General features: G+C 44.7%; 1 protein-coding gene across 1 annotated transcript in view; it reads right to left on the reverse strand.

The window, feature by feature from the left end:
• The window catches only part of LOC142929094 (anoctamin-5-like), a gene marked incomplete at its 5' end in the record, with an annotated part of 56,871 nt that extends 54,366 nt beyond the window's left edge, over positions 1-2,505 (reverse strand). Inside the window, 2 exons of the mRNA XM_076069546.1 lie at positions 1,824-1,958; positions 2,402-2,505. Coding sequence (XP_075925661.1) covers positions 1,824-1,958; positions 2,402-2,505 — 239 coding nt within the window. The remainder of the gene's footprint in view (positions 1-1,823; positions 1,959-2,401) is intronic.
• Positions 2,506-14,806: the final 12,301 nt, after the last annotated feature.

A 14,806-nucleotide genomic window follows, 5' to 3' on the forward strand; every position in this document is an offset into this window, starting at 1 on the left:
TGTGATCAGTCACTAGCTAATCACTCAGTTATTTCAATGCTAAATTCGCCTAGTTATTTCAATGCTAAATTCTCCTGTTTGATTTGTACTAAGTGCCTCGGTGAATGTGTATGCTCTGACTTTAACGTAGCTATTTCTGTGAGCAGTTACAAGCTAATCACTCAGCTATTTCAATGCTAAATTCTATGCTAATTCCATTGTCAAGGGGTGCCTCTGCGGATGTGTATGCTTTAACTTAGCTATTTCAATGCTAAATTCTATGCTAATTCCTTTATCAAGGGGTGCCTCTGCGGATGTGTATGCTTTAACTTTTAACATAGCTATTTCTGTGACCAGTCACAAGCTAATCATTCAGCCATTTCAATGCTAAATTATATGCTAATTCCTTTGTCAAGGCGCTTTGTTCCTCTCACACAGCTTAAAGGCCGTGATCTGAACGTGGCTCTTTCACTCCAGCGCTGTCCTACCAGACAGTCTCGTCCCTTCACCTGATGAAGGCCGCTTGTGTTGTGGCCGAAACGTCGTGAGAATATTATTGTGTTATTTTATTTTATCAATTTATTATTTTATTCTCATTCTACATGACTTTACCGAAAGAACCAAAGAAGGTATTTGCTGATGTTTAATTATAATTTTCGTTGATATCAGTGGTGTAACATCTATATGTATTGATTTCCAGGGGTGTTTACAGCCCTTTTATCAATCGACTTCTGGCTGAGGGCCTCCCCACACCTCGTGGGTCATGAGGGCTATTTAATTCTAGTCATCCCACACTGGTCAGTACGGGTTGAATATGGGAAGCGAAGACTCCAGACACAGAGTACAGCAATGTATTTCCTGCACTTGCTCCCCACTGTCCGTCATGCAGCTCCAAAGAGTCTATGTGTGTAAGTCGTATTATAAGGATACGTTTCACATTTAAACATTTTGGATTTGAATATTTTTTGCTTTTGATTTTCGGATTATTTACAATTCGTAAGAATGTACAATATATTCATGTGAACAAGAGTGACGAAACCCGATGCCACGTGATACGTGTCGTCGTGAGTGACGTCACAATGGGCAATGTCATGTTTTCTGAGCAATCCAAAACAATGTTTAATTTTCCCTGGATTGTCCGAAATATTGTAGCTAGGCTTGATTTTTTGGATTTACTTTTAGAAACAGAGACATTTGGAACATATATACATATACAATATATTGAATGTACTATATTTGTACTGTATATGTATATAAACTGTATGAGATTGTATATATGTGCATATGTACTTTAATAGTGAAATGTTAAAGATGTGGCCCTGAAATTGCTTGCTCATGCCACTGCTGGTGGAAGGCCCTCCACTAAAGAATGCTCTAGGTTGCCCCTCGAGATGATATTTGGCCTACTCGTCCATGATGGCCAGACGTCTTGGACACGGTGGGAGTACCCACATTTTACCCCATCACATCTGAACTGCCAATCATCTAACTGCGGTGTCTCCATTTATACTGCTGAGCATATGTGGGATAACTGAAGAAACCTAGCCATTATTTCAGCTGCTATGCCAGGCGATCGCACTGGAAATCTATAAACTGCAATTCTAGAAATGTAACTATTACGCCATGGCAGCATCCCATGGGATTGTATATAAGTGTATATGTATGTCTATATGTACTTTACGTGTATATATACTTGTGTATAGCCTTAGTAGGTGCTTGCTGATACTCATTGTTCAGTCTGTATTGCTATACAGGAGATCTGTGTGAGTTCTACATCTGACACATGAGTGTATGTGTGTGTGTGTTTGTATGCATTTGTCTGTATGCATGTGTCGGGCCAGTACCTAGTGATGTCACGGTCATTGCTGAATACTCCAAAGAAAAAGGAGATCAGGCCGACGATTGCAGCGAAGATCAGCATCTTTGTGTAGAAGCCGAGCCATGCAAAATAGAGCCCCACTTGCTCCCCGAAGTATGACCTGTGCCGACAACATCACTCGCACACACAGCGCAAACATCACCAACCGCACATGGCACCAGTGGTGTAGCTATCGAATATGTAAGCAAGGACCATGGGCTGGAGGGAAATGTGAAGAGCAGGGAAGGCATGGGCAAATGCTATTCTGGAACTCCATTTCCCCAGCCGTCTGTGCTATCAACTCCCAGCTAGCATTCAAGTCCAGCCTTAGGACCTTTCTGGACAGGGCACGTCCCTAAGAGGTACGATGGCCTGTGGTCGAGACTAAGAATGATGTGGCAGTCAAGAGAAGGAATGCGTCTGAGAGGATGTGCACCACAGAGATTTAAGTAATGAAATCAGCATGTGTGCAGGAGCCACATGGATCGTTGCATCAGGAGACTGGGAGAGATGGCGAAGGCTTGGGGAAGTCTTCATCCAGCAGTGGATAGGGCATGAACTTACCGCACAAGGTCAAGAGGCTGCTCCTTGAAAGAGCGCCCGGCTCTCGCCCACTCCCGTCGCAGCGTGTTGCGGTCGCCCAGCGTGTTCGGGTTTTTGGTGGGATGAACAGACTCACTCTGACATGGGGAAAGCAATTGTTAGTCACAAACACTGCATGGACATTCACAAATTACCAGCTCCACCCCCCCAAAACTCTGCCGTGGCACTGCTGTGGTGTAATGGTGTTGCACACTGCACTGGACTTGCAAAGTTAGAGGTCGCCCATTTGATTTCATGGGAACGACAGTTAAAACAATGACCACGTTTCTTAATCACGCTGCTTCTTCCCAGCAGTGTAAATGGGTGCACCCACAGTTAATCTATTGGTTGTTCACGTGTTGTGGGATGAAGTGTGGGTACTTCTAATTCTTCCAAAGACTTCTGTCCCACGTGAAATAGTCGGCCAAATACCCTTGAGAATGGCTCTCTAGAGTGCTCGTGGAGTCCTTTCCAATGCATGGATATTGAACTTCTTTTGCACCGTATGTAGCCAACCATGCAAATCAGAGGTGTGTTTAGTGAGCTGGGGAACCTGGACACCTATGCGGCGCATCTCTGTGGGACACTAATGTTAAGTATGTGGTAAGCTTTAGACTATGCTATAGCGTCCTATACAGGTGTGCAATTCAGGTGTCGTACCTGGGCCTCCCGTAGGGTGTCAGTGTGCCCTCCACCCCCTACCCCCCCAACAACTTACGTCATGCAGTGGATAGGCTGCAGTATAGCAGCCATTTTCAATCATTTGGTTGATATTTAATATGTTCGTGCTGTCTTGTGGCATGGGGTTTTGCAGCATGTAGTGGACCTGTGTGAGCACACATGACACACATGACAAATATAACATGCATGAAACATAGGGCTGGGTGGGTAAGCTATTATTGACTCACTCCACTCTGAAATGTTTCCCCCTCTCCAACCACCACCAGCCTACACAGTTATAATGGGCCCACAACTCTTATTGAGTCCCGACTCGGAAAGGTCCATAGAACACCCCAAAAACTGAAGCAGATATGTACCGATTTCAGCAAGTACAATATCCAGATTTCAAGGAGACATTTTATGCATGCTTTCCATGCACAAAGGCAATTTATTCAGAAAACAATACTATCAAAACCCCAAATGCCCACAATATTGGCTCGACAGGATACCTGCTCACCAAGAACCATATCAACAGTAGTCTTTCATTCTTTTGTTGTGCAGGGGAGAGTGATTGAGGGGACGTGGTTATATAATGTGGGCAGGACTTACAAAGGGTGGGGCTGCTAGCTCACCATGTCTCCTGGTTAAGCATCCCAAAAATTTGGTAGCTTTCTCTACAGGGACACATATTACCACAACCCATAAATCATAAATCCAGGCATTCTTAATAAACCATAATGATTTACACTTCTAACCACATGTCACTCAGAGATCGCAAGTTGCGATACAGAGCTGAAAACTTTAATAAAAATGATAAAAACACGACAAAACCCTTTTAAATTAACATGTTTTTGCAAAAAAACCACCCCATTCTGGCATTATTTATACAGCATTATTGATACAAACGTACGATTTGGCTGCGTACGGCCGGTGGGATGAGGACGTCATGATCCTTTATAGGATAGATGTCCTGCTGCGAACGCCGGTAGGGTGCCGTGAAATAGTCCGGTTGTTTGGGCACGGCTCCCGGCTTCAGGTGGTGAATATTTCCCAGGTAGTGAAGAGGCCCACTGTCTGAGCCTGACACCTGGGGGAGGTCACTCTCCTTGAGTGGCACCTGTTTGATTTTAAATGTATTAAACCCTTTGCCTCGAGCACATGGAATCATCATCAGCCAAAATCAGTCCACGAATGGATGAAGGTCTCCCCAAGTTGTTGCAATCTATACAAGTCCTATAATACAACAAGTCCGATAGTACAACAAGTCCTTTAATACAACAAGTCCTATAATACAACAAATCCTATAATACAACAAGTCCTATAATACAACGTTCTATACAAGTCCTATAATACAACAAGTCCTATAATACAACAAGTCCTCTAATACAAGTCCTATAATACAACAATTCCTATAATACAACAAGTCCTATAATACAACAAGTCCTAAAATACAAGTCCAACAATACAACAAGTCCTATAATACAACAAGTCCTATAATACAACAAGTCCTATAATACAACAAGTCCTATAATACAACAAGTCCTATAATACAACAAGTCCTATAATACAACAAGTCCTATAATACAACAAGTTCTATAATACAACATTCAATACAAATCCTATAATACAAGTCCTATAATACAACAAGTCCTATAATACAACAAGTCCTATAATGCAACAATTAATATGCCAAAAGCCTCCACTGCATATCCCACCCACTCTTCAAGTTGTCCCACCAATATCCCCAGTCATGAGCACACGCACATGAGCCAATCTTATCTCGCCATCTCTATGATATACATCATCTTGGGCACGTTCTCTCCTTCTGCTGCCACTCCAATGTCATTTTCGGCCAGCAGACATCATCCCTTCAAGCAACGTGCCCTTCCCGAGCCCATTCACTTTTCTAAAAAGAGTCAATATGTTGCTAATATGCATATTTTTCCAAATGTACGTTTTTCTAATCCGTTTGTATATTTACGTCTCTCGATATCTCGTAATGTCAGTGCTACGATTATTATCGTTGAACGTCATAAATTATAATCATCACAATCATCACCCTCACCATCATACTCTGTATCACATGCATGATCATCGCAATTATCATCACAACCATGATGAATCTTCACAAACATTATTGTCATCACATTCATTATCACCATCATAATCACAATCATCACCACAATCATCGGCATCATCATGATCATCATTACAATGACCATCAGAATCTTGCCTGGATGTGTAGAATCTCGGCATAGGTGGTGAGTGGGTTCCATGGCGCGTGTACTTTCACAAAGGTGGTGCGTCCGCTCACCGACTCCTAGTGGATGGCACGAAGTTCATCGTCAGACTCTAGATGAGTGCATTTAGTTGTATTTATTAGACTTTGTTTGACCAGGTGAGAGTTCAAGGGAACAGGATGGTCTCATTTGGAAGAGTGTCCACGGCCGCGTGGATTTTTGTGCTTGTGTCACGTGTTGTTAGCACCTCGTGCCGATCAACGTGTGGCACAACCCAAAAGCAAATTGCATAACGTACGTGCAGTTATCGAACACTTATTACTACAGTATAAATAGCTGGCATGCCACATTAAGGTGGAGACTGTTATACCCTCCAGTATAAATGGGTAAGCCACAATTAATCCATCTTAAGATTGTGCATGGTGGGGTAAAGTATGGGTATTCGCTATCTCTTTCAAGACGTCTGGCAAGCAGAGAAGAGTAGGCCATATACCCTCCAGCGGGGATCTTTAGCGCTCCTACTCAAGGAATGTATGCCAGCAGTGAAATTATGAAGCAATCACAGTCTAACACCTTTTTATTTGTATACAGTGTCTGTCATCTATAGCAGAGAGACACGCAGGAAACTTACCTCCTTGGGTTCAATCTCGAGATCTAGCCCCATCTTCATCAGGCTTGCCTGATATTCGGTCCTCTTCTTCTGTCAAACAAAATTGACCATCTGTGTTATACATTGTTCTCAGTTGTGTCACTGTGGGAGTCAAGTCAAGAGGTGAGGAAACTTCTTGAACTCTTACAGTGAGTAGAGCCTCACATGGGAATCAATCAGAGAACGGCTCTGCAAAGTAGCATCACTGAACTGCTTCAGTCGGTGTCACTTCAGCAGACCTTAATAAAATAAAAATTTGCACAGCTCTTTGTCAATCAACTCTTTGAGTTTACCTTATTTGTTACAGGGATGGTCTCACTTAGCTAGTTGCTTTGCTATTTTACAAGGGAGATAGATCCATTGTGCGTGGGTACAATAGCAACAAAATAAACAAAAACATCAATATTGCAGAGAATGCATACTGGGTACTTCAGCACTGTTATAATAGTTTTCCATTTGGCAGTTAGAATGTGGATATTACATATATCCTGTAAGTTATGTCTGGGTGTCGGTGTGTGCAATATGAAAGTGGTGTATTTATTGAGGAGTTGTGGATGGAGTGTGATACGTAACGATAATTGATTGTTGTTCGCCAAAGCAGTGAGGCGTATGGTTCAGGGTATGGATGTGCGAGTTGAGTGATGGGAGTCTAGCGTTCATTGACTAGCGTGGTCTGCAGTTGACGATACAGTTTGATAAAGGATGTATACTGTGGATTTAAAGACTCGTATGGAGGTGGCAGGGTGACTCAGCAGTCAGAGAGCTGAGCTGGCACCACTGCGTCAAACCTAGGTTTAGAGGCGTGTGGTGTTGCACGTGGGGAGGGGTGATAATGCTGGGTGCAGGAAGGTGGAGCATTATTTGTAGGTTCCTCGTTCTCACCTGATTGTTGATGGCGTCCTGAGAATGGACCTCATCATCGAACGCGAGGATGAAATCGATCCGACGGACTCCATCGCAAAAGTAGATAGTGTCCTACACGCAAAGGCAAGCACACACACGAATATGAGAGATGTAATAGCTTATGCATGAAATGTATATTTATTCATAAGCTCATGATACATGTATCAGGACATAAGTTAATCTGCTATTTGTATGCAAGTTGTTTATTGCTATGATGATGTACTTGTTTACCCAGGAAAACCTCAATGAGTTTACATTTTTATTTTCAAGGAGGGTCCTACCAAGTGCTGTTTTTTTGCAGTCGAGAACGAAGTTGCTTAGTTTAATTCCAATTGAATAATTTGCATGTATTTTTTCAGCATTGGTACGTTTGGCCAATACCAGTTACACTGTGTCATTTAGCTATGGGAGGAAAACAGAGACCTGGAGAAATGTGTACACAAAGCATCTAGCCCCTGTGCATTATACAAAAAACATCAGTATTTTCTAAAGTGCATTGTGGTAATGCTATCTTAAACCACCATCAAAATAAAGTTGAGCAAATGTGACAGACTAACAGCAGCAGTTATGCAGTGATATACAACTGTGGACCGGTGTAATCCTCATTCGGACTCATCAGCACAGTATAGTCACCAAAACGCACTGCTGCAAAGGCTGCAAATCTATAAATGAGCAGCCATGTCTACACTTTGGGGCCCATTAGTTGGCGAATGCAAACAACAACTAAATCTGTAAATACCAGGAATCTCCCATCTTTGACATTAGCCAAGCTAATTTATAGGCAGTGCAAATCCACGTTGTGCCGCATCGTACCTGGGCCAGGGTAGATTGAAATGATGACGTCGAAAAGTCTTGCGGCACCGTTGAAGGCTGAGCCTCATGCCCCTCCGCTCCCTCCTCCTCATTCATTCTCTCCACGAGCTCTGCATAGGTAATGTGGGGGTAGAGGGTTCATTGCATTAGGGACAGGGGAGGCAGGTGCAGGGATGGGAATGTCGGTAAAGAACCGCACATGGTACTCATGTGTAAAGCTTTCTCATAAATGTCGACGCTGCTCCAGTGTGAGTACACCTGTGGTATAAAGTTGTATTACCATTAGGGGACTTTTACCCCATTGAATATCGTACACTTTAACAAAGCCGTGCCCAGCATGGTCAGACACAAACCAGGGCAAAAAATATTAGTTGGAATATGCAAAGTCATTTTTGCCCTGACAGCTTGTCAGCTATACTCTTTGGTTCTTTCGGTAAAGTCACGTAGGTGAAAAAAAATAGAAATAAATCACGACGTTTCGAATGCAACACAAGCACACATCATCAGGTGTGACAACCACAGCAAGGAAACTGTTTTACTGAAGTGGGAGAGAAACCAGGGTTAGGGCAGTTAAATAAGTCAGAGAGGGGGAGGGTGGGGGTGAATGGGGCGAGGAGTGCGAGCGCTGCAAGCGCTGCAGAGACGCTGAGAGTAAAAAAGAGGCAACATAATTACTGCCAAGATGGAAGCTTGTCAGCTTCTGCGAGAGCTTCCCCGTGACCACACAGATCATGGTGGTTACTTGACCACATTTCAATTGAAGTGCTGTCGTCCCGACAGTTCTGTTCCTTCACCTGAAGAAGGCCACTTGTGTTGTGGCCAAAACGTCGTGATTTTTGTTGGTTTATTTTTTACCTACGTGACTTTACCCAATAGAACCAAAGAGTATGGATCCTTGCAGTCACGACAGCTTCAAATCCACATTTCACCACTCTGGTTAATGTGGGTTGGTGAAGACGTATAGTATGTATAGTACAACCAATTTTGATGGACTGCCCTTTGCTGCCCACCATGTAGCCCGACACCACACTTTTAGACCTGTTATGCACTATCCTGGCTCAAACCCTGCTGGGTTATCACGTTTTTTTTTATCACCGTGCCTCGATTCTTCCTCTTACCCTGCATTTTGTATCCACGGGATAACATGTGCAGTTTTATATGGACGTGCCAACAGTGCCTCCCACATTTCTATTGCCTGGTTCTCCACTGGCCGTTTTCCATGTTGCGCTAGAACCAAAAACCGGGATACGCTAACCTCACGCGGTGTCTGAATATGGCTTGGGGCCAAGCAGGGCCAGGGGCGGGGATAATGACGCGTACATTGTGCGTGACATTCGGTGAGTGCACGGTAAGGACACCAGCGCACACCACACCAGTGGTTCTCAACCGTTGTTGGCTACCGGTGCCCCCCCTCGTTGTTGAATTTAGTTTAAACCGAGTAGCCCCCCCCACTCCCCCCTTGACCCAACGTGGTTCTGAGAAATCAACGTGTGAATAATGAACGTCAATATTTTAACCAATTGTCCACTTTGTGAGAGGTATATCCTAACCAGCTGCTAGTAACTGCAAGCGAATAAAAACAAATTAAACGGACGCTCTGCACGCGAGACGTCATTAGTTCCCTGGCTGCTCTTGTAAACCCGCATTGTGTACGATCAGTGAGTTTAGAAAGTGCTTTCATATCGTTCCAGGTTACCACGTGGATACAAATTGTATCGTAGTTACTTTACATTGTCCGATTCATACATGACTATTCACCAATGACTCATGTCCGATATGATTTCACATATTTATACATTATCTCACGTACACCCTGGGGAATTGCCACATAGCCCCCAGGGGTCCGCGTACCCCCGAGTAAAAAAAAAAAGAAAATTACTGCACTACACCACCCACATGCGTCTCGACGCGCTCGTCACACGTGACGTCCGTGGCACGGCTCGGGTTCCGCAGTGAAAACATAACTTGGTGCCTTGAGAGCCACACGGGGCTGGCTCGGCACTGCCCTGGCGCGGCTTGGTAGCGAGGTGGAAAATAATTCGCATCACGTGGAAATTTATAGCAGCCAAATAACTCTGAAAGCACGTTGATTCTAAATGTTAAAGGAACAACCGGAGGACCCAGGGAATAATCCACGCGGCCACGAGAAGACAGAGAGAAAGACACGCAAACTCCAAATATTACAGGCGTCACAATTTGGATCGAACTCACGGACTTCCTGCATACGAGGCGAGGGAGATAACATCTTGCGAGGGAGATAATATCTTGTCATGGAGATAACATCGTGTCAGGGAGATAACATCTTGTGAGGGAGATAATATCTTGTCAGGGAGATAACATCTTGCGCGGGAGATAACATCTTGCGAGGGAGATACCATATTGCGCGGGAGATAACATATGTACTCTTTGGTTCTATTCGGTAAAGTCACGTAGGGAAAAATAAATAAATAAAATGAACAACAATCACGACGTTTCGGCCACAAAACAAGTGGCCTTCATCAGGTGAAGGGACCAAAGAGTATGGATCCTTGCAGTCACGAAAGCTTCAAATCCACATTTCACCACTCTGGTTAATGTGGGTTGGTGAAGACGTATAGTATGTATAGTACAACCAATTTTGATGGACTGCCCTTTGCTGCCCACCATGTAGCCCGACACCACACTTTTAGACCTGTTATGCACTATCCTGGCTCAAACCCTGCTGAGCGTCCGATTAAAACACTGACGAGATCTCAATATTTAAAACTGGCCCAAAGCCCCGTCATAGCACGAACATTACACTTTACCTATCTCAACAAATGTGGACATCATGAATCTTTGGTCTAATCTCAGATCTTGTGAGTTATAACTCGGGAGCTCCTCATGCACAGCCAGCCAAGGATAACTCCCTGCTATAGTGACGTCACAGCAAAAGGGCGTGACGTCACCTAAATATGGGCGTGGTCAAAAGCGGCCCCATCCCCCGCTCTTCCCGACCTTGCTTCCCCCCTCGCCGAGGTTACCCACATGAACAATAATAATAAATCATAGATGTACATTATGAAAGAATCAATGATTTTTCACAAAACTGCTCCTGTACGGCCTTTTGCCAATCCCCTGCTGGAGAGCCTCTTGACGATCGCACGAATCGTGTTGGTTATTTGCACATACTTCACCATGCCGGTGAGTATGGGTTGGTAAAGGAAAAGGAGGAGCATTAACGTACAAACAAAAACCTATTTTACTAGAATGCCTTCTGCTTCCCATCATGTAGCCTGTAACACCTGGTATGCACTATCCAGGCTCCAACCTCCTTAACGTTAGATGGAGACATCTGGCACATCCCCAGCAGTTTTGTCCACAGGCTCAACATTTAACACAAACACACATCTCTAACACTAACGTTAAACTTTACCTATCTCGACGAAGGTAGACATCGTGAATCTTTGATTTTTTCTCGAATTCAGAGTCAGAAGTCAGGAGCTCCTCGCGTGCACAGCCAGCCCACGATAAAGTCCGACCCAGAATGATGTCACCGTGACGTCGGTTCAATATAGGCGTGGCCAGAATGTGGGTGTGGCCAACGGCGGCGGCTTCCCCGCCCCCCGCTGCCCCTCCCCGCAGGTTTCTCTCAACCCTCAGTGCGCATGCGCAGGCCGCGCGTCTCGGACATCGCCTTCAGCGGCCGTTGGCGACGCGGCGGTTGTGGCGGGAAAATTAATAAAAAAAACTTCTCCGAATAACCGCGACCTTTAACTACCCTCACGGATAATCCACACGGATCTCTGGACGGCAAGGCGAAGACGATCAATGGAATAATCTCCGGTGAGAGACGGAGAGAGATGGGCAGGCGTGAGGGCGAGCCAGGTTCAACTTTGTTGAACGCTGAGCGCAGAGTGAATGGGGTTTGCTTCACTCAGCACGCGGCTTGGACACTTCGGTGTGCAAAGTGTTGTCTGGTTGTGCCGTGTAAAGGAGGAGGACATTCAGTAAATGTCGTTGGTTTGTTAATGGGAGTGTGTGGCGCGGTAATGGACTGGGTACGACTTACAACACAAGTTCTGCTCACATTGCACGCTAAGGGTTAGCACGGCGATTACTACGCGTGCATTTATTAGTTATTGTTCATGTTAAAAGTAGTATTGATTGTTAAGACAATAATGTTTAGTATTTGTAGGAGAATCATTTCAATATTGTATAGTATAGCATTGTCCTGCTGTGTGGCTCTCACGTGGCGAGCATCAGTGCAGCAATATTCAGTACGTGGTTGTAATGCACTTCTATAGCCCCCTGCCACCAGTGCAGCAATATTCAGTACGTGGTTGTAATGTACTTCTATAGCCCCCTGCCACCAGTGCAGCAATATTCAGTACGTGGTTGTAATGTACTTCTATAGCCCCTGCCACCAGTGCAGCAATATTCAGTACGTGGTTGTAATGCACTTCTATAGCCCCCTGCCATCAATGCAGCAATATTCAGTACGTGGTTGTAATGTACTTCTATAGCCCCCTGCCACCAGTGCAGCAATATTCAGCACGTGGTTGTAATGTACTTCTATAGCCCCCTGCCATCAGTGCAGCAATATTCAGTACGTGGTTGTAATGTACTTCTATAGCCCCCTGCCACAAGTGCAGCAATTTTCAGTACGTGGTTGTAATGTACTTCTATAGCCCCCTGCCATCAGTGCAGCAATATTCAGTACGTGGTTGTAATGCACTTCTATAGCCCCCTGCCACCAGTTCAGCAATATTCAGTACGTGGTTGTAATGAACTTCTATAGCCCCCTGCCACCAGTGCAGCAATATTCAGTACGTGGTTATAATGTACTTCTATAGCCCCCTGCCATCCATGCAGCAATATTCAGTACGTGGTTGTAATGAACTTCTATAGCCCCCTGCCACCAATGCAGCTATGTTCAGTACGTGGTTGTAATGCACTTCTATAGCCCACTGCCATCAGTGCAGCAATATTCAGTACATGGTTGTAATGCACTTCTATAGCCCCCTGCCATCACCAAACTCACACTGACCAGCGTGGTGAAGTATGGTAAATAACCCCTCCCCCTGGGAGCTGCATAGCATGGGACAGCTGTCAGCCAGCAATGGATTTAAAAAGGAGCTGTACTCCGCACACATTCTTATTCAGGGTAGGGTAAGGAACTTGGAGGTTCGGTACGCATAATGTGCTCGGAAAGTATTGTATTCTGTATGTGTGTTGAACCTCTTTCGCATCGTACAAAGCCAACCGTGCTCTTCGGAGGTGCGATAATATATAAATATAAGTAGTCATACTACTGTAATACCACTTAATATTTAGCATTCATTGTATTAGTAGTACGGTAATTTTTTTATATGCAGGTGTGCATGCCAAACGTTAACCAATGTTAAATGTTAAGCCTTCTCTTTTGAATACAGTGTGTTTTAAACATGGAGTTGTCTCCAGCTAATTCTTAAATGTATATCATTCATAATGTAGTAGTAGGCAGGTAGTGCATTTATGACACTTCAATTGTACATAGAGCTTGCAGGTGTGATGAAGGAAACCATGGGAAAGGCTGGAATTTTTGTTGAAAAAAGGACAACAGCCACAGTAGCTTAAGAGACCTAACGCGAAGTGGTCGACACTGGCCCATGCGATCGCGTTGCGACAGCGGACCCACTTTCCGCACACAGCAGCTCCTCATGGTGCCCCCCATACCAGGACCAGTGGTGACCTTGTAGCCACAGCCATTCCTCTCCCTGGCCCCATCCGGTCCAGGCATCCCAAATCGTACAAAATGTACTGCAACGGTGGTGAGACAAACAGCCCTTCGGGCGACAGCACGGTGACGGACACAAGCCCTCGCGGCAGCCTGGGCAGCACGCTGCTCCGGACCGGAAGCGGGGGCTAGCGCAGCCCTGTGGTGTGCGGAGAGCAGTGCTGCTCGTAGGCGAGCGGTGCGCTGGACGCCTACATCGAGGACTTTGAGCAGAGCGGAATCTGTGCGTCACCGCCACCCAGGATACGTGCAGAGCACAGCGCCGCGCAGCATGGCGGAGCGGAGACGCGCGGAGGAGAGGAGGATGCACAGTGTGGATGAAGGTGGGTTGCGCCTCTCGCCACGCGAGGAATCGCTCCGTGGTGCTTGCACTCGAGTGGCTATCGAGTGTGCACGCGGTGCAATGGTATTGAAGCTATAGTAATAGGTTTTTACCCTTTTATCTGGCACAAAAACTGACACCTTTATACAAGAGATCATGTTTGCAATAACCACAACACAAGTAGTCAAAATGCAAACAAAAAAGACAACTCTGATAATATGCACTGTCCTTGAATTTGATTGGTCCATACCCGAGATGGCTTTTCTGAGATCCCAGTCTCCACTGGTGTTGGACCAGAAGACACAAAAAGGCGTCTTCTTATTCTTAGCGTCTTCTTGTTTGCATTTTGACTACTTGCGTTGTGGTTATCGGTAAACATGATCCCTTGTATAAAGGTGTCAGTTTTTGTGCCAGATAAAAGGGTAAAAACCTATTACTATATCTTGTTACTGGCAAAGGAGGTCTCATAAGGTATCGAAGCTAGTTGACTGGAGGGGGGATAATTGGAGAGGAGAACCCCATTTATTTGCTTGTACTGGGTGGTTGTCAATTATGCTATGCTATCATGAATGTAATGTAATTCCCCTAGAAAAAAAACCCTTAATAAGGTCTAAAAATACATTTTCGTGAGAGTCCCACACTGGGATGCTTGGCAAATTCCATTAATGAGTTCATTTTATGTCAGAGAAAACTATCCACAGTAAGCACACGCATATGAGAGGATAGCATAGGTCTGAACAGATAGGTCGGAGCATGCATTTCTTTCTCCTGTCATCTTCCAGCAACTTCACTGATTATCGAGTTTGTAAAGTTTGTGAAATCTAAGTGATCCTCCAACCTTTGTGTCAAAATTTGCAGATCCTAGACTGGACACATCTGAAGTTTAAACAATAACAGCTCATGCACTGATTTATCCCATATTCTCACAAACTCCACAAACGGATAACATCATTAGTTACTGATGGTGCAAAGTAAGGCAACATTGCAGGATTGCCGTTCAGGGGTCAAGGAATCTAGGGGAGAGCAAATTCATTGTGTACCAGTAAAATGTCTGTGGGTCTTA

This window comes from Petromyzon marinus, chromosome 25 (assembly GCF_048934315.1).
Source record: "Petromyzon marinus isolate PM22_M1 ecotype Great Lakes invasive population chromosome 25, UKy_Petmar_22M1.pri1.0, whole genome shotgun sequence".
NCBI lineage: Eukaryota > Metazoa > Chordata > Hyperoartia > Petromyzontiformes > Petromyzontidae > Petromyzon > Petromyzon marinus.